The 27,150-nt window shown below is 43.6% G+C and overlaps 1 protein-coding gene across 1 annotated transcript; it reads right to left on the bottom strand.

Annotated features, from left to right (window-relative positions):
- LOC115115270 (protein Wnt-6-like) lies at window positions 1–27,150 on the bottom strand. Its single transcript, XM_029643778.2, has 4 exons — window positions 26,600–27,150; window positions 19,640–19,860; window positions 2,800–3,110; window positions 1–1,636 (listed from the first exon to the last, which is right to left on the bottom strand). The coding sequence occupies exons 1-4, from the start codon at window positions 26,677–26,679 to the stop codon at window positions 1,175–1,177; spliced, it is 1,074 nt and encodes a 357-aa protein (XP_029499638.1). The 5' UTR covers window positions 26,680–27,150; the 3' UTR covers window positions 1–1,174.

The raw sequence follows: 27,150 nt of genomic DNA, 5'->3' as shown, positions 1-27,150 counted from the left end.
TACGCAGCAAATGCTTTAATTGAAAGTGCATTACAAAAGCCCTGTATATTAAACAGATAAACATAACATTATACTTTCTCGATACTGCACCTCGTACGAAAAAAAAAAGAAAGTTGTAACACGTTTCTCCATTTGCAAACTACCCAAACAACAACCAATGTAACATATGGTTCACAGAGATAGCTCCCATGTCCAAAGTGCTTTTCAGAGAGACGGTAGGCACGTTCCTCACCTTATCACTATGAGTAGTCTTGTCATAAAATGTCCATAAATAATAGTCTCGGGTGTCAGTTCAGCTCCTCACCATGAAACGTGATGGGGTTCGTCCTCCAAACAAATAATCCCCAGATTTCCCTTTTTCATACGTTTTGTGCTTGATACCTGTATTCCACGTTGTGCGTGTCCATTTTCCTTTCTTCCATAACATTCCAGTTACCGTGTGTAGAAACGTAGCATGCTGATGTGCTTGCTATCTTGTTACCAAGACCATAAGTCTTATTTTCCACACTCAAAAGGCATTATGCTTTTCTTACAATAGTCCTCACTTGTAGTTACATGGTTAACTGACTATGAAGAGTGTTTCCCTAATTGTGGGTTGTAAGCATGTTCCTAGAGGGCATTGGCATTGGGTTTGAGGCTAGAAACAGTTGTTATGCTATTTTCTGGTTCAATGGCTAAAGGCTTGAGGTGGGCAACTGCGCAAACACGTTTGGGAACCACTGCTTTAGAGGCAACGACCTCCGTACCGACGACTGAGAATGGTACCAAGCTGTCTGATGGTCTTCTATGAGATGGGACCGAACCGTTCAGTTCTACAGCGTTCTCGGAGCTGAATTTGAACTTTTAACCTTAGATGTGACCTTCAATATTCCACTCTGGAGAGCTGGAACAGTTGTTGGGTAAGTTCCTCCAGTGGGTTTCTAGAAAAAGAGCCTGAAAGAGCCTCCGTTTCTGGGTCATAGAGCTCTATGTGGTGAGCACTGGAGTAGCGGCCATTCTGGACTGTTCTACAGCTTGAGAGAAGAGTTACTGCAGCTGTCTGTCCAAGATGATCCTAGATAAGATACTAATCTCTCAGCGTGCTCCTGAATTGAACTGTGGGAGCATGATCTCAGTGCATCTTTCGTGTGAGGCAGGCCAGGCCTGGAGCCAACCCAGCTTCACTATGGTAATGCTAGTGACAGAGACTGAGTTCTTTCCTCACCGAGCACTTCTTACACTGCACCACGCAGCACCAGTGGAAGCGGCAGAGGCAGTTCTCCTCGAACACCACCGTCTCGTCTCGGTAGCCACGCTCACAGCACAGCAGGTCACAGCCACTCACGTCCATGGCTGTGCTGTTGCACATGCGGCCCCGCGTGCCCAGCGAGCCCGTCTTCCTATTGGGCGAGCAGAAGTCGGGCGACTCGGCCGAGTAGATCAGGTCCTGTTTGCTCGGAGGCTTGATGTTCTGGCCTACGGGAACCAGGGTCTTGCCATCATTGCCTCCCATCACCTTGGAAGCGCCATTGAACCGCTCTAGGAGGCGATCACCCACCTCGCGAAAGTGAGGCATCTTTTTCCAGCAGGTCCGGAGTGTGCAAGACCCGGACAGGCCATGACATTTACATTCAGTCCTCATATAATTCCTCACCGCCTGTAGTAAAGACACAGAGATAGATAGGTGAGATTAAAGCAGACACTATTCAGAAGGAATGTATCCCTTCCCCCATCCCCAACCGGCCTCTGGCCTTCCCAGAGCTCACAGGCCTTGACATCAGAACAGAGATCAATTGAGTTACAATTGAGGTAATTAAAACCCATTTTGCATGCAGAGTTCTACCCTCCTAAGTCTTTAGCCTCACGTTGTTGTTTTTCTACATGTGTGCAACCTTTTCTTCTTGTTGTTTAATTCAAAAACCAGTCTTCCTGAGACTATAATTGGCCCAACTACATAGCCACTCCTCCCCATTTACCTGTCTCTGACCCCTTGGGAAAGGTTTTGGCTTGTGTGCCCATGTAACATACTGTGATGAAGCAATACTGACAGGGGTGAGCAAAGTCCCAGGAAATTCAAAGCAATAACCTGTAATTGGCTTCTCAAAAGAGCAGACAACCTCCTAACTGAGTGCAATGCTCCTCTCTTCCTATCAACAAGGAGGCCATTGTGAATGCAATATTTGACATTTTTAACATACATGTACTGTATTGAGTCCTTAACAAAGACCTGAAAACGTTAAAGTTTTACAAGGAGAAAAAGTAGCAGCTACTTGTCTTAAAGCCTTGAAAACAAACTGAGGCTCACACTTGTTTTCCTTTATCCGAAATATGATTCTGGTTAAAATATCAGTTTACATTGTTACAGAACTACAGCTAGAGGCTGTCTTGGATGATGCATTGGATAAAAAGAGGAACATTCAGCTAAATAATGAATACTTTCAGCACTTAGGCCCAATTGTCAACTTTGTTTCTAAAAAAAAGCCATACAAATAAATGAAAGAATTTCACTTGATGACACTTGAAAACATTTCACACGTATGCTTGCTTCTACTTTTGCTTAAATCAGCACAGGTAAAATAAAAGATAGGAGATGAGTGTGTTTGGAGGGAATTATAAATACGTCATTCACAGCCTGGGATGGTCTAGTGTTTGTTCTAAGCTGCTGCCTCTGGAGCATGTGTACTGTACATTGTACCGCTGGCAGCAAGAGGCCCTTTCAGCTTCATTTCCTTTCTATCTCTACCCTTTGTAATAAAGGATTAAAAAGTACAAAAGGAGTGCCACAATTCTTATTAAAAAAAAGAAAAGTTCATTCACTACCAGTCGTCCTGCTTCGTTGTTGTGGAGATCGATCAACGTCCTGATGTCACTCTTGCCCTTTTTCCTCTTGGCATCCATGAACTGCTTGGACTTCTCGTAGCCAAACTCCACGTCGTCTCCGCAGCCGCCCCACTCCCACTTGACTCCCTCGCCAGAGGTGGTGGTGGAGGAGGAGGCAGGCCGGGGGGGAGCCCTGCTCCTGGTCGCCTCACAGCCACACTGCAGCAGCTCCCCCATACTGCAGGCCTGAGTCACCGTGTGGGTCACCCCAGCCGCTGTGATGGCGTACACGAACGCTGTCTCCCGGATGTCTGAAAGACACGAGCGCCCACGCACGCACGCACGCATGCACGCACGCACGCACGCACACACACACACACACACACACACACACACACACACACACAGGGGTATCATCAGAGGAGTGAACAGAACAGTGACCCAGGTCACATACCGTGCTGATACCACTGGTATCTGAGATAGGGGGGCTAGGACACAGCTGCAGGACTATTTGTGTAGTAGGGGAGTTTACCACTCTAGCCCAGAGGGATGTACGGCTGCAACTGCAGATTGATCCTCTGTCTTTATCTTAGGGACCACAACATCATTCTAATTTGTATTGTCCTTTGTTGCTTTGGAAAATACAACATGTCTATGCAGTGTTCCTAGCTGCTATGGGGGAGAAGAGGAGGTAGGCAGTTAGCAGTCCATTGTGTCGAAGCTGAAATGAATGACATTTATTTTCTGGAGCTGGAAGACATGAGCGTGTCGTCACCGCTTAGCCCTATGCCAATTCCATATCGCATGATTCAGTGAATGGGATTCATTAAATCTAGTGAAACGGAATCGGTGCCGTGCGAGGGCCCTTCAGACCAGCACCCGGTGATATTAATACCAGCTGTCCGTCTGCACACCCACTGATGGCTCCATACAGGCCGGTTCTGTGTGTGTGGCGTCTCCCTGCCAGCCCAGACCCAGCCTCAGCCCCAGCCCAGCTTGGACCAGCACCTGAACACACAGTTCTCCTCACATTCTGCTCCAATAAAGCCCTTCCCTGCTTGCCTGCCTGTCGTGTGCATTGTGAAGGCCATTCCCCATCCCACACCATCCCTGTTTCATCTCAGGTTTAGGCTGTAATAGATCTGGGGGGGACAAATGTTCTCCTCCCAGGATAATTGAGCGTACAGAAGGGACAGAGCTGACTAACTCAATAACTTCTGTTGAGACTTCTCTTAGACAGGCCAGTCATGTCTGCTTTTGCAGGAAGTTTCATATAGGTTGCGTCCTAAATAGCACAATATTCCCTTTATAGTGCACTACTTTCGACCAGGGTCCACTGAGTGCACGAAACATTAAGAACACCTTCCTAATGTTGAGTTGCGTTCACCCTCTGAATGGCACACACACACACACAATCCACGTCTCAATTGCCTCAAGGCTGAAAAATTCCTTCTTTAACATGTCTCCTCCCCTTCATCTGAGAAGTTTATTTAACTAGTGACATCAGTAAGGGATCATAGCTTTCACCTGGATTCACTGGGTCAGTATGTGTCATTAAAAGAGCAATTGTTCTTAATGTGTTGTATTCTCAGTGAATATGGGCCATTCTACAGAAGTGATGCAAATTGGGGGGTTAAATGTTTTTTTCTTTCTCACATTTGTATCCTATTTCTCCAAAACTTTAAGCACGTCTTACAACACACTGTATGTCAGATAGACATATCTACCAGTGGAGGCTGCTGAGGGGAGGACGGCTCATAACAATGGCTAAAACGGAGCCAATGGAATGGCATCAAACACACAAACCATGTGTTTGATGTATTTGATACCATTCCACTGATTCCGCTCCAGCCCTTGACACGAGCCCGTCCTCCGCAATTAAGGTGCCACCAACCTCCTGTGATATCTACTACTCACACACTTTGTTTGTATTGCATATTTGAAATAATGTACCGAACTCCAAGCCACTAAATTTGTCACTAGCGAAACAGTGATAGTTGCAGCAAAGCGAGAACCACGCACAGTAGTGATCATTTTGATTTAACCTTCTATTACAGATACATTTATTAAACGTTATTTGCAGACAACATTTACAAAATAGGAAAAAACATGATTTTTAACCAGATTTTCAAAATATTTCAATTTCATTTATAGAAATATAATCTCTAATATTCTCTATAAAAGGTTCAATGTTGATTTTATGAATCTGTAACGACTCTCGTGGGTTGAAGAAGGGGACCAAGGTTCAGCGTGGTAGGCGTTCATGATTTTTAATAAACTGAACACCGCAACAAAATAACAAAGTAGAAAAAACGAAAGCGCACAGTTCTGTCAGGCAACAAAACAGATCATTAGAAAATAACTCCCCAAAAACCCAAACGGAAAATCACAACTTACATATGATCCCCAATCAGAGACAACGATAGACAGCTTCCTCTGACTGGGAACCACACTCGGCAAAAACAACAAAGATATAGAAAACATAGATTCTCCCACCCGAGTCACACCCTGACCTAACCAAACATAGAGAATAAATAAGGATCTCTAAGGTCAGGGCGTGACAGAATCTGAAACCTATTGATTCATTGAATTACCTATGCATCTAATTAGTTATGTTCGTTAGATGTTTCAATTGTCACTTTGTCTCTGTGGCAAAATATCAGGCGTTTCGGTAGTGGCCAGGCGTCACATTAGGAACTTAATTAGGAACTTAATTGCTTACTTAATTGAAGCCATATCAAGCCATCCTGCCCTGCACAGTAAAAAATAAAAGTGTTAATATAACTCCAATAGAGTTGAATTCAACACTGTTTCAGATAACATTTGGTCCCAGTCTACAAAATTAATTTGACTCAAAATGGTGTTAAAATTCACACAAATGTGTAATAACACTGGTTTAACATATATAGGCTATTACTCTACAATTAAGTAAATGTCAAAGTGAAAACCTTGCTATTAGTTGTTGACCTTACTTACAATTGCGTCGACAAGTAAGTTGAAATAATGATCATCCACAACCACAGCAGAGGATTGGCACGTTTTTTCATTCCACTGAATTGAGTTGAATTACACTGCAATGGCTGCATAATTTTACACTCCGACACTATAGCTCATTGACTCCTCATAATGTTGAAAAAAACTCATCCCGGGTTCAAATAAGTCAACACTAATTCTTACACCCACTTTTTTACTGTGTAAGAATGTTGTTCATCGACTACAGCTCAGCCTTCAACACCATAATGCCCTCCAAGCTCATCACTAAGCTCGGGACCCTGGGTCTGAACCCCTCCCTGTGCAAAAGGGTCCTTGACTTCCTGGCGGGCCGACCCCAATTGGTGAAGGTTGGCAACAACACCTCCGCAACACTGATCCTCAAACACGGAAGCCCCACATGGGTGCGTGATCAGACCCCTCCTGTACTCCCTGTTCACCTATGACTGTGTGGCCACGCACGTCTCCAACTCAAATCATCAAGTTTGCTGACAACAACAGTGGTAGGCCTGATTACCAACAACAATGAAACAGCCTACAGGGAGGAGGTGAAAGCCCTGGCGGAGTGAAAATAATCTCTCCCTCAACGTCAACTAAATGAAGGAGCTAATCGTGGACTACAGGAGGCAGCAGAGGGCATGTTGGGCATGTTGTCCGGTCCTCTGGCAGTCTCTATGGGGGTGCCACAGGGTTCAATTCTCGGGCCGACTCTTTTCTCTGTATATATCAATGATGTTGCTCTTGCTGCGGGCGATTCCCTGATCCACCTCTACGCAGACGACACCATTCTGTATACTTCTGGCCCTTCCTTGGACACTATGCTATCTAACCTCCATCTAGCTTCAATGCCATACAACACTCCTTCCGTGGCCTCCAACTGCTCTTAAACGCTAGTAAAACCAAATGCATGCTTTTCAACCGTTCGCTGCCTGCACCCGCACGCCCGACTAGCATCACCACCCTGGATGGTTCTGACCTAGAATATGTGGACATCTATAAGTACCTAGGTGTCTGGCTAGACTGTAAACTCTCCTTCCAGACTCATATCAAACATCTCCAATCTAAAATCAAATCTAGAGTCGGCTTTCTATTCAGCAACAAAGCCTCCTTCACTCCTGCCGCCAAACTTACCCTAGTAAAACTGACTATCCTACCGATCCTCGACTACAAAATAGCTTCCAACACTCTACTCAGCAAACTGGATGCAGTTTATCACAGTGCCATCCGTTTTGTTGCTAAAGCGCCTTATACCACCCACCACTGCGACATGCATGCTCTAGTCGGCTGGCCCTCGCTACATATTCTTCCCCAGACCCACTGGCTCCAGGTCATCTACAAGTCCATGCTAGGTAAAGCTCCGCCTTATCTCAGTTCACTGGTCACGATGGCAACACCCGTAGCACGCACTCCAGCAGGTGTATCTCACTGATCATTCCTAAAGCCAACACCTCATTTGGCCATCCTTTCCTTCCAGTTCTCTGCTGCCTGTGACTGGAACGAATTGCAAAAATCGCTGAAGTTGGAGACTTTTATCTCCCTCACCAACTTTAAACATCTGCTATCTGAGCAGCTAACCGATCGCTGCAGCTGTACATAGTCCATCGGTAAATAGCCCACCAATTTACCTACCTCATCCCCATACTGTTTTTATTTATTTACGTTTCTGCTCTTTTTCACACCAGTATCTCTACCTGCACATGACCATCTGATCATTTATCACTCCAGTGTTAACCTGACATTTTTTAATTATTCGCCTACCTCCTACCGCCTTTTGCACACAATGTATATAGACTCTTTTCTATTTTTTTCTACTGTGTTATTGACTTGTTTATTGTTTACTCCATGTGTAACTCTGTGTTGTTGTCTGTTCACACTGCTATGCTTTATCTTGGCCAGGTCGCAGTTGTAAATGAGAACTTGTTCTCAACTAGCCTACCTGGTTAAATAAAGGTGAAATAAAAAAAATAAAAAAATAAAAAGAGAGGATCCAGATTGTCTAACCCAGCAACGCTTTCAGAATATCAGCTATCTGGATTTGGTTGAAGGAGAAATGGGGGAGGCTTGGGCAATTTGCTATGGGGGGTGCAGGGCTGCTGACCAGGGTAGGGGTAGCCAGGTGGAACGCATGGCCAGCCATGCTTATTGAAATTCTCAATTATCGTGGATTTATCGGTGGTGACAGTGTTTCCTATCCTCAGTGCAGTGGGCAGCTGGGAGGTGGTGCTCTTATTCTCCATGGACTTTACAGTGTCACAGAACTTTTTGGAGTTTGTGCTACAGGATGCACATTTCTGTTTAGAAAAGCTAGCCTTTGCTTTCCTAACTTCCCTGAAAAGTTGCATATCGCGGGGGCTATCCGATGCTAATGCAGAACGACACAGGATGTTTTTGTGCTGGTCAAAGGCAGTCAGGTCTGGAGTGAACCAAGGGCTATATATGTTCCTGGTTCAAATATTTTTGAATGGGGCATGCTTATTTAATGGTGAGGAAAGCACTTTTAAAGAATAACCAGGCATCCTCTACTGACGGAATGAGGACAATATCCTTCCAGGATACCCGGGCCAGATCGATTTGAAAGGCCTGCTCGCAGAAGTGTTTTAGGGAGCGTTTGACAGTGATGAGGGGTGGTCGTTTGACCGCAGACCTATTACGGACTAAAAATCAAGTGTCAATCATAGAGATAAATAGAGGACTCTTAATGGATATGACCCGTTTAAGTATGGACATTGCAATTGAGGGCTTCAACCATTTTAAAGAATTTCAAAGTTAGTTAAATACTGTGACTTACTAAAACATTTCGTAGAAAGAAATCCCATCTTCAACTAGGAATCGATTCTTAAGATTCAGTATTTTTTTTAAAAGGAGGAGACTGATCAGTTGCTGTACTTCCGAGAACACACGCATCTTTCATAGCGAGCTAGCGAGGGACGGAGAGAGAGAGGAGGGGCACAGTATAGGCAGGCATTTTTCTTAACGTTAAGGATCCCAATTTCATTTAACTTTTTAACATTTAAACACTCACACTCCTACCCAAAAACATACTTTACATATTTATTGAAATATTAGATGTTCGCTAGTGACATTTCTTAAAAATACATGAAAATGTACCAACTTTTCTCTAAATTGTTTGCACATAGACTACTCACCATGTGGCCATGCTGGAGAGAGGTGCGATCCATTCACCTGGTGATATTTGTAGGGGTGTGGCTTAAGGCACATTATACAACTGGTGGGTCTAATCCTGAATGCTGATTGGTTAAAACAGCATTCCAGCCGGTGTCTATTCCACAAGTTAGCACCGGCTAAATCTATGACGTTAAAATGCCTATTTACTCTGTTCTATCTGACTGCGCAATTCACTGTCTCATCAGCCCAGCCAAGCAATTTAATAAACTTGATCTTGACATTATCTCACATTTCTTTTAGACTAACATTTCGTTTTCAACAGCAGAGATTTGTATAAACCTTGCTGTCTGTCTCTCAGACATTTGTAACATTGTTTCAATATTCAAATTCGATCTCCAGCTGTCCTATAGTAATGAAAGTGGTTGGGACGATTGTGTTAGCTGTGTTGTTGGCTAGCTCCTCTGAACAACAGTGTCATGACTAAAGAGCAAATGTTCTATGCCAGGTGAAATCGTGCCTCGTTAGCTCATTGTTATGGATGTATCCAATTAAATGTCAATAGAAAACATCTTAAACAAATGCAAATGCAGCTAATTTCCTGTTATTCTGGCTGCACTTTTTGACGTGGCTGTAAATTAGCCGTCGTTGGCTAGATAGCAAGCAAGAGATAAGAACGTTGCCAGCCAGTATGGCAATGGAACATTTAGAATGAACTACTGGGTCACGTCCATAGATACAGAACAAAAAGACTGAATGACTGGGTTGTGTCTCTGGCAACCGAACCGATAGAACGAATGACCAGCCAGCTCGGGTAGCAACCCTAGATATGTGTCGGCACTATATATTGTGGACGGATGAAATAGTATGAAGAAATTAATCAAAATAATGTTTTTAATGAAAATATGTCAACCATTATTTGAATATGTTGGTAACCCGTTGTATAAAAGTGAGAGATTGCCCCTCGAAGCCAGTGTTTGGAGGATATATTGGCACTTTGTCTCGGGCCTAACAGCGCCCATGCCAATATCCTCCAAACACCGGCTTCTCGGGCATCATCACTTAATTAATTCTGCAGTCTTTTAATGTGTGTGTTTCGGAGGTGTCATCAAAAGGTGGGACAGCATTTTTTTGTGGGGGGGGTCTTTAAAAAACAAACAAAACTACTGATTAGAACAGTGTCTTTCAATGTAATTATAGAACAACTCAACATGTTCTATTGAAATAATAGGGGTAAAACAAAAAGATCATAAATCAAGATGTGCTTTAGGAGTCAGGGTGTGGGACAGCCACCTCTCAATAGAAATAGGTGTATAAACAATGAGTTTGTACTATATTAATGTAACAATATGTTTGTTATGGCCTTGGAATGAATTAAAGCATTCCAAGGCATCATTTTTAATTTTTTAATAGTTGTTTTTGGGGTGGGACAGCAATGTACCCCTCTTCTGTTGAATCACCCATATATGGAATAGGGATAGGGTGCCATTTGCAACGCGTCCATAGAGGGATTATGGGTAAATGTCTAACAGTCACGCCTGTTTACTGTTTCAGTTGGAGAGGCGGAGATTAATAGACTAATCAACCTCCACAGAATCTCCGAGGAGGTCGATGTCTAGACAAGCTACAGTCATAGGTGTTTCAGTAATGTCCCTCGGGCTCGCTCGTCTTTAGCCCCTGCTCGCTCGTCTTTATCCTGAGCAATGCAATCATCGTGTCTATATTGGAAAGAAGACATTTCAGTCATAGAAGTTAAATGAAACATTATAACACAATCAAAATGTACGTCTGTTCAGTTGTATCATGTGGCCCAGCCCCTTGACTAAGTAAATAAAAACACGCTTACATGACAAAGAGAGAAGAGGTTATGAAAAAATATTTTAAAAAATATCTTGATTTGAATGAACACCATTTTCCCCAGAGACAAATATTCCCCCAAAATCCTCCAGCAGCCTACGCCTAGGCCTGCCTGGGACATAACTTGGTGCCAGAAGGGGCTTCGCAAGGAATTAGACAATATAATACTCAATCTTTGAGTCAATGATGCATGCGTTCAGGTTCAAATGAATCGAGGAAACCCAGGGCCCCTCTATGCAGCAGTACATGTGACACAGCCTGATGAGTGTGAATAATTTTGGTTGATTGATTTTGCTGCCCTGTGCCACAGTCCAGGGGAAGTTCAAGTCTTGTACAGCACATATCTCATTGCATCTCCATTCTGTTACCTTGAGACTTACAGAACAGTGAGTACACCAAGCAATCCATAAACATGCATCAAGCACACGTACTCAAAACGACACGCATTCCACCTTAAAAATGATGCGTAGCCTTATATCGCACAGATTTGACTATAATCCGAAAATTGACGAAATGCAGCTGCTCTGTTGATCTCTCAATCAACACATACAGTATTTCTTTCATCATGCATTATAATATCGATCGATAAGACTATGACTTTTCAGATCACCCAGTCGTGCTTTCTGCAGAGTAAGCTTCAGGTAAATATTGCAATTCTTCCGACCATTCCTGGACCCTGGATTTCTAGTCCAAGGCCATATGACCCACTCAAACCCTCAACTTACAACCAGAGGAACGTTTAAGATTGTGGCTGAACACTGGTGTTCAACGGACGCACACTACTGTGAATAAAAAGATGACATTGAGGAACCACGAGAGACGATTTAGCTACAGTAGCTGAACTCCAGTGGACCCGTGAGAGTGTAATCTAAAGTGGCACGGTGTTACCTGATACAACAAAGCCATTACACCCTCTTTTATCTGAGTTTAGAACGGAGAGAAGAGGCAACATCTTCACTTTGATCGTATCAGTGTCAGGGCTTGACACAGGATCAGGATAAGCCCTGTGTAATTAACACTTCAGGGCTAATCGGTTCTAACACAACCGAGATTAAGGCAATTACGGTGGTAGATCATTACCGAGAACAGTAATTGCCTAAAAACAAGTGGATAGTACATGACTTTAATGTTCGCAGTGGTACGTAAACGTTTTGTATGTTCATTCATATTTGTCCACACCGTAAAAAATATAAAAATCTAGCTGTTTCAACTAATTATTATTAAGTAACTGGTTCCACAGCCTTAATTTCATTTACTCAACTTTTCGGTCCAAGTGTTATCTGAACTAAAACATTTATTTGGCCCAAACTTAGCTCCAACTTGAGAAATCTTTGGCAAAAATGGTGTTTGTTAAACTTGTTTTTGGAGGGAAGCTTAACTAAAAAAGGGTGCGCAGCTGTTTACACACACACACACACACACACACACACACACACACACACACACACACACACACACACACACACACACACACTGCTTTTAACATACAATGTTTCCAATGTACATAGTTGACACAGTTCAAATCAAATGTTATTTGTCACATGCGCCTGTATATAACGGTGGTAGACCTTACAGTGAAATGCTTACTTACAAGCCCTTAACCAACAACGCAGTTTTAAGAAAAATCCCCCCCCCCCCAAAAAAAATAAAAAAAATAATAAAATATCAGTAACAAATAATTAAAGAGCAGTAGTAAAATAGCAATAGTGAGGCTATATACAGGGGTACCGGTGCAGAGTCAATGGGCGGGGGCACCGGTTAGTCAAGGTAATTGAGGTAATATGTACATGTAGGTAGAGTTATTAAATTGACTATGCATAGTTAATAACAGACAGTAAAAGAGGGGGGCATTGCAAATAGTCTGGGTAGGCATTTGATTAGATGTTCAAGAGCCTTATGGCTTGGGGGTAGAAGCTGTTAAAAAGTATCTTGGACCTAGACTTGAAGATCCGGTACTGCTTGCCGTGCGGTAGCAGAGAGAACAGTCTATGACTAGACTTGGAGCTCCGGTACTGCTTGCCGTGCAATAGCAGAGAGAACAGTCTATGACTAGACTTGGAGCTCCGGTACTGCTTGCCGTGCGGTAGCAGAGAGAACAGTCTATGACTAGACTTGGAGCTCTAGTACTGCTTGCCGTGCGGTAGCAGAGAGAACAGTCTATGACTAGACTTGGAGCTCCGGTACTGCTTGCCGTGTGGTAGCAGAGAGAACAGTCTATGACTAGACTTGGAGCTCCGGTACTGCTTGCCATGCGGTAGCAGAGAGAACAGTCTATGACTAGACTTGGAGCTCCGGTACTGCTTGCCGTGTGGTAGCAGAGAGAACAATCTATGACTAGACTTGGAGCTCCGGTACTGCTTGCCGTGTGGTAGCAGAGAGAACAGTCTATGACTAGGGTGGCTGGAGGACCTTCCTCTGAAAAAATTGTCAAAGACTCCAGCTACCCTAGTTGAATGAACATATGAGATCATTTGAGCAAACCCATCACTTTAAGTTGACTGAATTCTTGCCTATGTTTTCTTATTGTTGGAGCCAAATTTGTTAAGTTCAGGTAACACTTTGACTAAAAAGTTGAGTAAACAAAAAGAAAGGCAGCGGAAAGTGTTACTTAATCACATTTAATTGAAACAACTTTCTTTTTTTTACAGTGCAATTTATCCCATGTCTAACTGGGATCATTTCATTGACATTATGACATTATGCCACAGTGTCTCACCTCATCCAAAGAGTTTGGCCAGAGTCCTATGGGTCCTGATCAAATGAGGTACACCATATAGGGATTTCTTTTTTTTTTTCTTCCACCTTTATTTAACCAGGTAGGCTAGTTGAGAACAAGTTCTCATTTGCAACTGTGACCTGGCCAAGATAAAGCGTAGCAATTCGACACATACAAAAACACAGAGTTAAACATGGAATAAACAAAACATAGTCAATAATACAGTAGAACAAAAGAAAACAAAAAGTCTACATACAGTGAGTGCAAATGAGGTAAGATAAGGGAGTAAAGGCAATAAATAGGCCATGGTGGGGAAGTAATTACAATATAACAATTAAACACTGGAATGGTAGATGTGCAGAAGATGAATGTGCAAGTAGAGATACTGGGGTGCAAAGGAGCAAGATAAATAAATAAATAAATACTGTATGGGGATGAGGTAGGTAGATAGATGGGCTATGTACAGGTGCAGTGATCTGTGAGCTGCTCTGACAGCTGGTGCTTAAAGCTAGTGAGGGAGATATGAGTCTCCATCTTCAGAGATGTTTGCAGTTCGTTCCAGTCATTGGCAGCAGAGAACTGGAAGGAAAGACAACCAAAGGAGGAATTGGCTTTGGGGGTGACCAGTGAGATATACCTGCTAGAGCGCGTGCTACGAGTGGGTGCTGCTATGGTGACCAGTGAGCTGAGATAAGGCAGGGCTTTACCTAGCAGAGACTTGTAGATAACCTGTAGCCAGTGGGTTTGGCGACGCGTATGAGGCGAGGGCCAACCAACAAGAGCATACAGGTCGCAATGGTGGGTAGTGTATGGGGCTTTGGTGACAAAACGGATGGCACTGTGATAGACTGCATCCAGTTTGTTGAGTAGAGTGTTGGAGGCTATTTTATAGATGACATCACCGAAGTCAAGGATCGGTAGGATGGTCAGTTTTACGAGGGTATGTTTGGCAGCATGAGTGAAGGATGCTTTGTTGAGATACAGGAAGCCAATTCTATATTTAATTTTGGATTGGAGATGCTTAATGTGAGTCTGGAAGGAGAGTTTACAGTCTAACCAGACACCAAGGTATTTGTAGTTGTCCACGTATTCTAAGTCAGAGCCGTCCAGAGTAGTGATGCTGAACAGGCGAGCAGGTGAGGGCAGTGATCGGTTGAATAGCATGCATTTAGTTTTCCCTGCGTTTAAGAGCAGTTGGAGGCCACGGAAGAAGTGTTGTGTGGCATTAAAGCTCGTCTAGAGGTTAGTTGACACAGTGTCCAAAGAGGGGCCAGAAGTATACAGAATGGTGTCGTCTGCGTAGAGGTGTACCAGAGAATCACCAGCAGCAAGAGCAACATCATTGATGTATACAAAGAAGAGAGTCGGCCCGAGGATTGAACCCTGTGGCACCTCCATAGAGACAGCCAGAGGTCCGGACAACAGACCCTCCGATTTGACACAATGAACTCTATCAGAGAAGTAGTTGGTAAACCAGGCAGGGCAATCATTTGAGAAACCAAGGCTGTCGAGTCTGCCAGGTCGATGAATACGGCTGCACAGTAATGACTCTTATCGATGGCGGTTATGATGTCATTTAGGACCTTGAGAGTGGCTGAGGTGCACCCAGGACCGCTTCTGAAACCAGATTGCATAGCGGAGAAGATACGGTGGAATTCGAAATGGTCGGTAACTTGGCTTTCGAAGATCTTAGAAAGACAGGGTAGGATAGATATAGGTCTGTAGAAGTTTGGGTCTAGAGTGTCACCCCCTTTGAAGAGGGGGATGACCGCGGCAGCTTTCCAATCTTTGGGAATCTCAGAGGATACAAAAGCGAGGTTGAACAAGCTAGTAATAAGAGTTGCAACAATTTCGGTAGATCATTTTAGAAAGAGAGGGTCCAGATTCTCTAGCCCAGCTGATTTGTTGGGGTCCAGATTTTGCAGCTCTTTCAAAACATCAGCTATCTGGATTTGGGTAAAGGAGAAATGGTGGGGGCTTTGGCGGGTTGCTGTGGAGGGTGCCGGGCAGTTGACCGGGGTAGGGGTAGCCAGGTGGAAAGCATGGCCAGCCGTAGAGAAATGCTTATTGAAATGTTCAATTATAGTGGATTTATCAGTGGTGACAGTGTTTCCTAGCCTCAGAGCAGTGGGCAGCTGGGAGGAGGTGCTCTTATTCTCCATGGACTTTATAGTGTCACAGAACTTTTTGGAGTTAGTACTACAGGATGCAAATTTGAAAAAGCTAGCCTTAGCTTTCCTAACTGCCTGTGTATATTTGTTCCTAACTTCCCTGAAAAGTTGCATATCACGGGAGCTATTCGATGCTATTGCAGAACGCCACAGCATGTTTTTGTGCTGGTCAAGGGCAGACAGGTCTGGTGTGAACCAAGGACTACATCTATTCCTAGTTCTACATTTTTTGAACGGGGCATGCTTATTTAAGACGGTGAGGAAGGCACTTTTAAAGAATAGCCAGGCATCGTCTACTGACGGGATGAGGTCAATGTCATTCCAGGATACCCCAGCCAGGTCAATTAGAAAGGCCTGCACAGAAGTGTTTTAAGGAGCGCTTGACAGTGATGAGTGGAGGCCGTTTGACCGCTGAATAAGGTGCTATTTGGGACATAGACTAAGTGTGTCACATTCATTAGAAAGGACAGATACTGAAAGACCTCAAATGTGTGGTGTTTGTTTTCTCTCCAGGAGTGTGGAGAAAACCTCTGCCCCCCGGCCAGACGATGCAAAGCTCCCAAATGATGATTGACAGAGAAGCAGACAGAAGCAGGAGCATTTTAACAGAGCTAATAATGAGCTGCATTCCTGAGGTGGCAGAAGAATTATGATTATTCTATCTTGTCACAACTGCATATTGTCTCTGAGCACGTCTAAATTACTTCATTTACAACCATGAGACAACATGTCGAAGCAGCCAGCATAGCTCACAGCAAACCCCTGGCATCGATAAGTCAACACAACAACATCTCTGGTTTATATGTTTGAATATAGGAAGAAAAAGCCTCCAGTTATTTTTGCAAAGGGAGAAAGATGTAAGCTACTTGGCGCAGCACCCCCAGCCCGCCGCGTGCATGTGAGGAAGTGAACCTGTCCTTGCAGATCTTCCTGCACTGACAAATGGTCATTAGAGCTACATCTTGGTAATTGTTCGGAATGCTTCAAAACATAGGAGCACTTAAGCCATACCTATAGACATGGAGGAATTTATGATTAATTGCCATTTTGGCAAGGAGTTTCACTGAGTTCTCCAGTTCTCAGTGAAAGGAGTAGCTAATGTTGTAATCCTTATACTGACAGCAAAAACTCTTCACTAAATTTACACTCAACGAAAGCTACAAAGATGCTATTTAGATCCGTCTGTCTGGGAACAAATCGGGCCCTGGGTTCCCAAAAGCATCTTAAAACCTCTTACATGTAAAGTTCCCTGTTTAGGGGTCTGCGTTGTTCTGGTACCGGTTCCGAGCAAATTTTTGGCTTACGAATTGATCTGTGGACACTGTCGATCAACATGGCTTGCATTGAGCGATCGCCCTGGTTCCTACAGACACAGTAGTATATTTTGTCTGCCTGTGTGACGTAGGGCGTATGTGAAATATGAAACCACTTGAAGCTGGGATGTCCCTCCTACCATTTAATTCGCTCTTCCGACTGTCCATCAACTCCTGGCTGAACCCTACGTCACAGCCACTGACACAGCACATGTCTGCAATCCTTATTGAATAGTGCAGCAGGAGAGAGTGATTTCGTCACAACTGCACATTTAGAGATAAAAAAAAGCCATTATTCTAAAATAATTAATAGATTTTAAACAAATAACACATTCTGTTTGTCTTAGATGAGATGAGCACCTAAGGAGTTCAGGAAGCCAAGCTAGAGCTCGGTGAGACATTCACAGCGGTGGAGGCAGATGTTTTGATCTCTTAACACTAAACATACAAATATGTATTTTACAGTTATTAGAAGGGTGAAATCTTATAGTTAGTAAATTTATAACTTCATTATACTATATTTAGAAAGCATATAAGTCATTTTGAGCCTTATTCATACAGTTTTGTTGAATACGAAATACATAGATATTTTTTTATCGTATTTGTACTGTGCTTGAGCTTGTGTCCTCAAAATTGGGTACACCTCGGCAATTTATAACAATTTTTTTTTGAGTATGCAGCATTACTAGTTATTGTTTATGGCTCTCTCGTGATAAATAATTACTTTTGGAGATGACGTAAATTACCCTTTCGATTACATACATCTAGTTACACTGGTTTTTGTTAGAACCTTCGTAGGAGCATCATTAAATATCCGAGTTGTTTCCCAAAACCATCATAAGTAAAGTTGCACTTGAAAACACTTGTTATCAACTGACCTTCTCAGACCACTCATATAGAACAGCTGAGGTAGTATTTTTTTGCCGTTCCGCATCGCTTTACACACAGAAGATCTCTGCTAAACATAGAATCAAGCTGTTTGCGATACAATTTTGTCTTCGCAATTTAACAAGCGAAGAATAAAAAGATGATTCTGAGATGACTGCATTAAAACAAAACAAAACACAGTACAATACAATACACATATATATTTATTGTTCAGTCAATTGAGTTCTATTTGTAGGCTACACTGTCTATAACGCCTCAGTATATTTCATGATGTGTAACAACGTGTGCAATGAAGTGGCAAATTAATCTGTGATTTAGTGCATTATTATGGAGTAAGCATTAGAATGAGCCACCTCAATACTTGCAGACATATGGTGATAGCTCTCTAGGAGCTGGTCTGTCATCGGTATTGTGGAATAATTCTAAAGCTACGGTAAGATTTGAATGGAGAAAGCTGATCAGGGAGCTGCGCTGCGCTGCCTTTCTTTCATTCCTCTCAGTATCGACAAATGGTCCAACGATGCACTTCGCGAACGTTCTTTCTGCGTGGTGTTTCGGGAAACTCACGTTACATCTTCGGGCGTTGTGGGAAAGATGCATCGTTAAAACACTTTTGTAAGCATCGTTTCCATCGCTATCGGGAAACCGGGCCCAGTCCAATAAGAGCGGTCACATAAAACCAGGTCAGATCAATGTTCTAGATGTTCCTTGGATCAACATCTGACAGTTGGATTCACATCTGACCAGAGGAGACTAACCGCACCACAGGCACTCTGCCCTCTGCTGACTCTCAGCAGCAAAACAGGAATGTTGCAAACCACAGTTTAAAGGAAGATGATGTATATAATCTAGCACTATAGAAGGTATCATCTTAATACCCACATATTCCTCACCGAGCGAACAAAATCACTTTGAAGCGCCTGCAGAATACTTAGCTTTGCCTCAAGAGATTAAAGGCTTCATCTGTAATGACTTAAATGGCAACGGCATGAGATATTTTTTTACTCAGAATTGAGTCTTTAGAACTAAGCGGCGGTTCATCGAGACAAAATCTTGAAGGGAAAGTTATAATGGACACTTCTTGTGTCAGATTAATGACGGTAAAGAGCAGGAATTCTGTCAACGCCAGCAGGCTGCTTGCAACGGTACTCTTGTTGTTTTGAATATGAAAGACCTGCTCAAAAGATTCTTCCAACAACTGAAGGCATGCATTAGCTAGATAGTAGAAGATAAAACCAATAATGGATACACTATACTGGAGCTAAACGGTGGTTTGTTGACAAAACACTTCCTTGTTGGTACACACAGAATGGTCTCTGTTAAGCAAGCAAAGAAAAGTGCAACGGGAGGAGACAACGTACAAAAAGCAAGACAATAATTGCATAGTAGCAGGGCCTACATTTGTTTTATTACTCAGTTCAAAGAGCACCGACAATGGTAGAGATCAGTGGTTATATGAGAAGCAATTTAGGGGGTAATTTGGAGTTTGCAATTTGATGCAAAAGAGGAGCAGTCAAGTGTAAATCAGTCTTGTTAACATACAACAGCTGGCCTTGTTCTCCACTGCACTTTGGATCAGAGTAAAGTTGAAGTGAGGCCATTGGCTGTGCACTCAAAGGTCAAGGGGTCACGTCTTAAGTGAGACACTGTTAAACCATTTGAAAGGCACTTAGATGATTATTTTCTATGTCAGGCAGGCAGTGTGTATGTGGAGCTATTGGAAAGATTAGGGGGATATTATCACAGGGTCCTATTTTCCATAATGACAAGTGCTCACTCACCTTGTTGGAGTATTTTGCCAAAGTACTTGTTCTGACTGGTGCAGTTCCAGCGGCGAAAGCGGAACTGGTACTGGCACTCCCGCACACCCAGCTTGGCACCCTTGGCGACCTCGTGGACGATCTCTGGCTGGTTCTGGCACAGCTCAGCCTGCTTGCCCGCTAGTCGCTTGGTCTTCCGACAGATACTATTGGGGTCCATGACCAGAGGGCTCCCCACTGCCCTACAGGGAAGCATACAACAGATAGACTGTGACTACAACTCACACTACGGCGGCATAGCATTATGATGTTTTGTTCGTGTCTTACTCTTACTCCATATAAGTATCACTAAAGCTAAATGTATGTGTTCTTCTATTAGGCCGTTTGATTACTTGACATCGGGTGTGGAGAGAAATAGTAAAGCTGCAGTGATGTGGAAACATAAAAAGGAGCAAGAGAGCTGCGTCTTAATTGCTGGGTTTCTTACCTAGCGTTGACAGATGTATGTTTACCCTTAGGAAAATTGTTTATTTCAATTCCTAACGGGAGTACGGGCCTCGGGTTCAACACTGTGAACTCTCGCCAGTCCTTCTCGTGACAGTTGCTATGACATAATGTGAGAACAGCCCTATCCTCCTGTTCCCTCGATTCAATAACTCTGCATCTGACTCCAGTTCAGCTGATGTGATCCGTAAAGCTCGGGTCCGTTTTTATCATTATGTGGGAGTAGGAGTGTGTGAGAATACCTCATTGCTTTTCACTCACCCGTGTCACAGCTAATCTTCCTGACTAATAACATTCATCTGCCTTGTGAGTTTGTTTTAAGAAGTCAAACAAGCACTCTTGCCAATCCCGAGCATTTGTGGTCTGATAAGAAGCCGATGAGACAGGACCGTTGCTCTTAAAATGTAATGCATCCCATCTCCAGTAAATCAATTACATTATTAAGTCGAAACCATTTATATATCAATGTCTGAAATGTCACTGTATACTGTATCTGTGGTTCAATCAAAATTCCAATTATTTGTAGTTAGATGCACCTTTTTTAGCCATAGCGTCATGGAAAACTAAAATGTAACTGCCAACATACTGTACACAAAATAGCATAATGGCTGCACAGATTAAGTATAGAAAAATGATTGAAAGCCTAATAATTCACACTGCCCTAAAAGCGGGGAGTGAACAGTAGCTTAATGCCCACAATGTGAGCTGTCTTCACTGAAGTGTGAGAACTTGACTCCGACAGTCCAGCGTCACCGGCTTCTGGGATCCTGACATCCTACTGCCAGTTACTGATGATGTATTGGCAACGTCTCTATGGAAACGGATCACAGGGGAACACATCTCCGGCGCGCTATAGTATACCTACACAGATCTGAGATCCAATGATTCCACACCCATGTGCAAGTGACATGGGCAGATCCAGAACTTAGCAGACACACCGAGTCTTAACAACCCCTGATTATCTGACGTGTCATGGATCGTCAAACCTGGGGGGGATCTGCGAGCCAGGATCATAGCTTTGAAATTGTCTCGGCAAGCTGCTCACAAAAAAGGGACCAGGTTTTACAGCAGGCTTGTAAAAAAAAAAGGAAAAAGAAAAAAAAAGCAGACCATGTTTGAGTTTCTTCTCCAAGTCCTGTGTCATTGTCAAAGTGAAAGGGCAAACCCTCCTCGCCCAATTCAAAAGCAAGGCTTTTATATCACACGAGCAGCCGAAGCAGCTAGAACACTGGCAAGGACGAATCATGCGGTCTGAATATGGCTCCGGCAATATGTATGATGAAGACATTTCTCTGTCTTGAACACCATGCTGTGTTCCAGTGTCAATACAAACCAGGACCGACCTGAACAAAGCACTCACTATGAGGAACACAATGTTATCAGTGCTGAATATGAAAGGATAGGGATCTCTATAAAAGCACACATATCGGAACTACAAAATCAGATAAGCAATCAATTTTCCACGTCCATGCAATGTGTTCATTATTCCGTCTCCTTTATCAGTCACGGTAATGCTCCTGGACACGATAATGCTGCAACAGAGTCTTATCACGAGAGAAAGGAGGATGCACTACCATCTACGCCATCAAGAGCCCTCCAAACAGTGCCTCGCATGAAATATCACAGAGATAACCAGAGACCAAAATAGAAATGGAAACACTGATAAAGGACATGTATCCAAATAATCTAGTCTCCATGTGGGCCATCATGATCGTTTGGAGATAAGCTGTTTGTCTAGCTGTGCGTGGACCTCAAGTGACATTATGAAGTGCATGGCCATAGATATATGGGCTTTTTTTTCTCACTTTGCAAAACAATACATTTCATCCTCCTTTCACCCTAGCTGGAGAGTGGCTTGTGTTCAGCTCTCTGGTCCGTGTCGCCGAGCCACGGCACAATCGTCTCTAAAAACTCAAATCCTGAACTCAAATCCTGCACAACACCGACGCACCGCCGCTCTCCGTCACATGTTTGTCTTGCAATAAGTGAGGACCACATGAGGTCCATGCGCGCACTGAGAAACCTCAATGTCTGGAAATTGGTGGAGGCCAATTGAAACAGTGTACATAGCAGCCCCAGGCCAAGCCCTGTCATTGAATGAGACCTCACGTTGTCCCTTATTGCAAGACAAACGTGTGACAGACAGCAGCGGTGCGTCAGTGTTGTGCACGATTGGATTTAGTGCTGTGATGGCGCCAGAGGGGAAGGCTGCCGTCTTATTGGATCTCAACCAACCCTGCTATTTTGTTTGTTTTGTACATAAGGTTGCTGATACAGTCTATTTTGACTGAAAAGAGCTTCTGGACATCAGAACTGGGATTGCTCAACTCAAACTGGACGAAGAGTTCTTCTCAAGGAGTCGAACGGGAGGGATATAATACAGACACCCGACCAGGCCCAGATCCCCGTTATTCGATGGAGAAGGAAACTGAGATTTCGCGGAAAGAGATGCCTTGTGAGGCTCAGGCGACGAAGGGCTAATCTGCCCATGCCTTCCGTCCTGCTAGCTAACGTTCAATCGCTGGAAAAATAAATGGGACGAACTGAAAGCACGTTTATCCTACCAACGGGATATTAAAAACTGTAATATCTGACGTTTCACCGAGTCATGGCTGAACGACGACATTAAGAACATAAAGATGGCGGGTTATACACTCTATCGGCAGGACAGAACAGCAGCCTCTGGCAAGACACGGGGCGAGGGCCTATGCATTCATGTAAGCTGGTGCACAATATCTAAGGAAGTCTCGAGGGTTTGCTCACCTGAGGTAGAGTATATCATGATAAGCACGTATCTATCAAGAGAGTTTTCATCTGTATTTTTTTTTATAGCTGTCAACATTCCACCACAGACCGATGCTGGCACTAAAACCGCACTCAATGAGCTGTATACCGCCATAAGCAAACAGAAAAACGCTCATCCAGAGGCTGCGCTCCTGGACTTTAATGCAGGGAAACTTAAATCAGTTTTACCTCATTTCTATCAGCATGTTAAATGTGTAACCAGTGTGAAAACAATTCTAGACCACATTTACTCCACACACAGAGATGCGTACAAAGCTATCCATCGCCCTCCATTTGGCAATTCTGACCATAATTCTATCCTTCTGATTCCTGCTTACAAGCAAAAATTCAAGCAGGAAGCACCAGTGACTCGGTTTATAAAAATGTGGTCAGATGAAACTGATGCTAAGCTACAGGACTGTTTTGCTAGCACAGAATGGAATATGTTCTGGGATTCTTTTGATGGAATTGAGGAGCACACCACATCAGTCACTGGCTTTATCAATAAGTGCATAGAGGACGTCGTCCCCACAGTGACCGTACGTACATACCCCTACCAGATGCCATGGACTACAGACAACATCTGCACTGAGCTAAAGGGTAGAGCTGCCGCTTTCAAAGAGCGGGACTCTAACCTAGAAGCTTATAAGAAATGCAGCTATTTAAACAGGTCAACATTCACAAGGCCACATGCCAGACGGATTACCAGGACGTGTACTCCAAGCATGCGCTGACCAACTGGCAAGTGTCTTCACTGACGTTTTCAACCTCTCCCTGTCTGAGTCTGTAATACCAACATGTTTCAAGCAGACCACCATAGTTCCTGTGCCCAAGAACACTAAGGCAACCTGCCTAAATGAATACCAACCCGTAGCACTCACGTCTGTAGCCATGAAATGCTTTGAAAGGCTGGTCATGGCTCACATCAACACCATTATCCAAGAAACCCTAGACCCACTCCAATTTGCATACCGCACCAACAGATCCACAGATGATGCAATCTCTATTGCACTCCACACTGCCCTTTCACACCTGGATAAAAGGAACACCTATGTGAGAATGCTATTCATTGACTACAGCTCAGCGTTCAACACCATAGTGCCCTCAAAGCTCATCAATAATCTAAGGACCCTGGGACTGAACACCTCCCTCCGCAACTGGATCCAGGACTTTCTGACGGCCACCCCTAGGTGGGAAGGGTAGGTAACAACACATCCGCCACGCTGATCCTCAACACGGGGGCCCCTCAGGGGTGCGTGCTCAGTCCCCTTCTGTACTCCCTGTTCACTCATGACTGCACGGCCAGGCACGACTCCAACACCATCATTAAGTTTGCTGATGACACAACAGTGGTAGGCTTGATCACCGACAACGATGAGACAGCCTATAGGGAGGAGGTCAAAGACCTGACCGTGTGGTTCAAGGACAACAACCTATCCCTCAACGTGATCAAGACAAAGGAGATGATTGTGGACTACAGGAAAAAGAGGACCGAGCACAACATTATTCTCATTGATGGGGCTGTAGTGGAGCAGCTTGAGAGCTTCAAGTATCTTGGATCCACATCACCAACAAACTAACATGGTCCAAGCACACCAAGACAGTCATAAAGAGGGTACGACAAAACCTATTAATGCTCACGAGACTGAAAAGATTTGGCATGGGTCCTCAGATCTTCAAAAGGTTTTACAGCTGCACCATTGAGAGCATTCCAACAGGTTGCATCACTGCCTGGTATGGCACCACAGAGGATAGTGCATACGGCCCATTACATCACTGGGGCAAAGCTTCCTGCCATCCAGGACCTCTATACCAGGCGGTATCAGAGGAAGGCCCTAAAAATTGTGAAAGACACCAGCCACCCTAGTCATTGACTGTTCTCTCTGCTATTGCACGGCAAGCGGTACCGGAGTGCCAAGTCTAGGTCCAAGAGGCTTCTAAACAGCATCTACCCCAAGCCATAAGACTCCTGAACAGCTATTCAAATGGCTACGCAGACTATTTGCATTGCACCCCCCCCCCCCTTCTACGCTGCTGCTACTCTCTGTTATCTATGCATAGTCACTTTAATAACTCTACCTACATGTACATATTACCTCAATTACCACGACACCAGTGCCCCCGCACATTGACTCTGTACCGGTACCCCCATGTATATAGCCCCGCTATTGTTATTTACTGCTGCTCTTTAATCATTTGTTATTCTTATCTCTTACTTTTGGGGGGGTATTTTCTTAAAACTGCATTGTTGGTTAAGGGCTTGTAAGTAAGCATTTCACTGTAAGGTCTACTACACCTGTTGTATTCGGGGCATTGTGACAAATCAAATGTGATGTTTGATTTGATTTGATAACGATCTGGTATAATGAAGTGCTTCTCTACAGATGATGCCGAGCTGACGCTTGGCCCAGAACCCATTCCAGGAGCGGATGAGTGGAAATGGCACACGCTATATGCACACCTGTGGGCCACACTCCTGTCTGCCTGCCAGACTATGACCCACACACAGCCAGGAGGACCGGGAGTTTTACTTGTCCTGAAACTTGCAAAGGCATTCCAAATTCTCTGGTCTTCACTGCTCTCTGCCAAAATGATTAGAGCCTAATCAAAGAAGCTCTGAAAGAAGAGGTTTATCTCAGAGACGTTTCATCTACCCCCACAAATGGCATCCTGTCTGTCTGGTCGTGCTGACAACCATTTGCTTTTAAAGACAAGGGGCAGAGAGACAGGAGTGAGATGGCATGCACAGCTCTCAACAGAAAGCATCTTTGTCCTGTCAAACTGCAGGACCTCCAGGTGTGCTCACCTGAGTACTCCAATTTTGTCTTTGGGGAGAGAGGTTCACAGTTTAGCAGTACTAATAGCTGGCCTTCAAACTTGAAAAGGTTTGATTTAGTTAAACATCCCTCTTCAGATGTGCGTGTCTGAAATTAATTGATTATACTTCAGAAAAAAAATCATCTGTCTTGTGTCTTTTTAAGTCTCATACATCTCAGAGTACTGAACAAATAATTGTTTTATGATGACATATCCACTGCCTCAAGGTCCACAGGAAAAAATTCCAACTCTGACCTCCCTAATATCTCTGTTTTTACAACAGGCAATCACAGACCTCCACAAGCTGAAGCTGAATCTTTTTTGGCTAGCTGAGTCATAACATTAGGGACTTTAGTTTTTTATTGTTGATTTCATTGAGTTACTTAACCACATTTTAGATATTAGTTTGTTACCAACAATAAAAAATGCTGTATTGAAAATAAATGTTGTGGTTCGTTAAGACATTTTAGAGATTGTCTGATCAGTCATTACAATTGTTTTGAGTGAGTTTGCAGTAGGGAGGTGGTGATAGATAAAGAAAACGAAAACGTTTAATTAGTATGTAATTGTAGGCTAAGTATTACGAAATGCTTCACAGTGCGGTCAAGGTCATCAAAAGTATTACCATGTTATTACACTTGTCAATACGAGGCTCTTTGAATAGTGGTTGTATCAATAAAGTCAAATTCAGAATTGCATGTATTTGAGTACATCCTGACATCATGCCAATCTTTAGCCAGATATCAACCACGGGCGCGTGCAAAACATAACTTTTACATAACATCAGATGACAAAAAAACACCGTATTCTAAGAAACCTTATTTACATTAGCAACTCAATTTGACGCACATGTTAATTGTTTGTAGCATGACTTACCACCATAACCCAATGATATTGACCGGACACAGGAGGATGAAAAACAGGGCTAGTTGAGTCCGAGATAATGGAATCGTCATGATGAGAGTGTCCTTAAAAAAACAACAACGTTAAATTAAAAAGTGAGAGGCGCCAATCCCCAATTCAATTAAGGTGTTGTTGTTTTCATTGGATGTCCTGCAGAGTTCGTAATCTGCAGGATTCAGCACACCCACTAAATGCTCAAAAAGTCATTTGAACCCCTCTTTGGATGCACCACTAAAGTTCGATTACACGGTCAGGAGGGAAGAGACATCGTGATGAAATGTGTTAAACCTCTTCATAGTCGTCTCTCTGGCAGATAGATTCAAGACTGAAACACCAGAGGCAGAGGTGACAAGCACGTCCTGACTAAAACACCCAAATTCCAATAGCACAGCGATTTTAATCTGGCAGCAAGGATACTACAGCCCGGGGGTGATGGAATGTAGCCAGACCTTGGGCAGAAAAGTAAACCCATGGACCAGCAGATTCCGTGAGGACAATCAATGCTAACGTTTTAGTGCAAAAGT

This window comes from Oncorhynchus nerka, linkage group LG3 (assembly GCF_034236695.1).
Source record: "Oncorhynchus nerka isolate Pitt River linkage group LG3, Oner_Uvic_2.0, whole genome shotgun sequence".
NCBI lineage: Eukaryota > Metazoa > Chordata > Actinopteri > Salmoniformes > Salmonidae > Oncorhynchus > Oncorhynchus nerka.
Note: the sequence above shows the minus strand (reverse complement) of the source record. Positions and strands in the feature narration are given on the sequence as shown.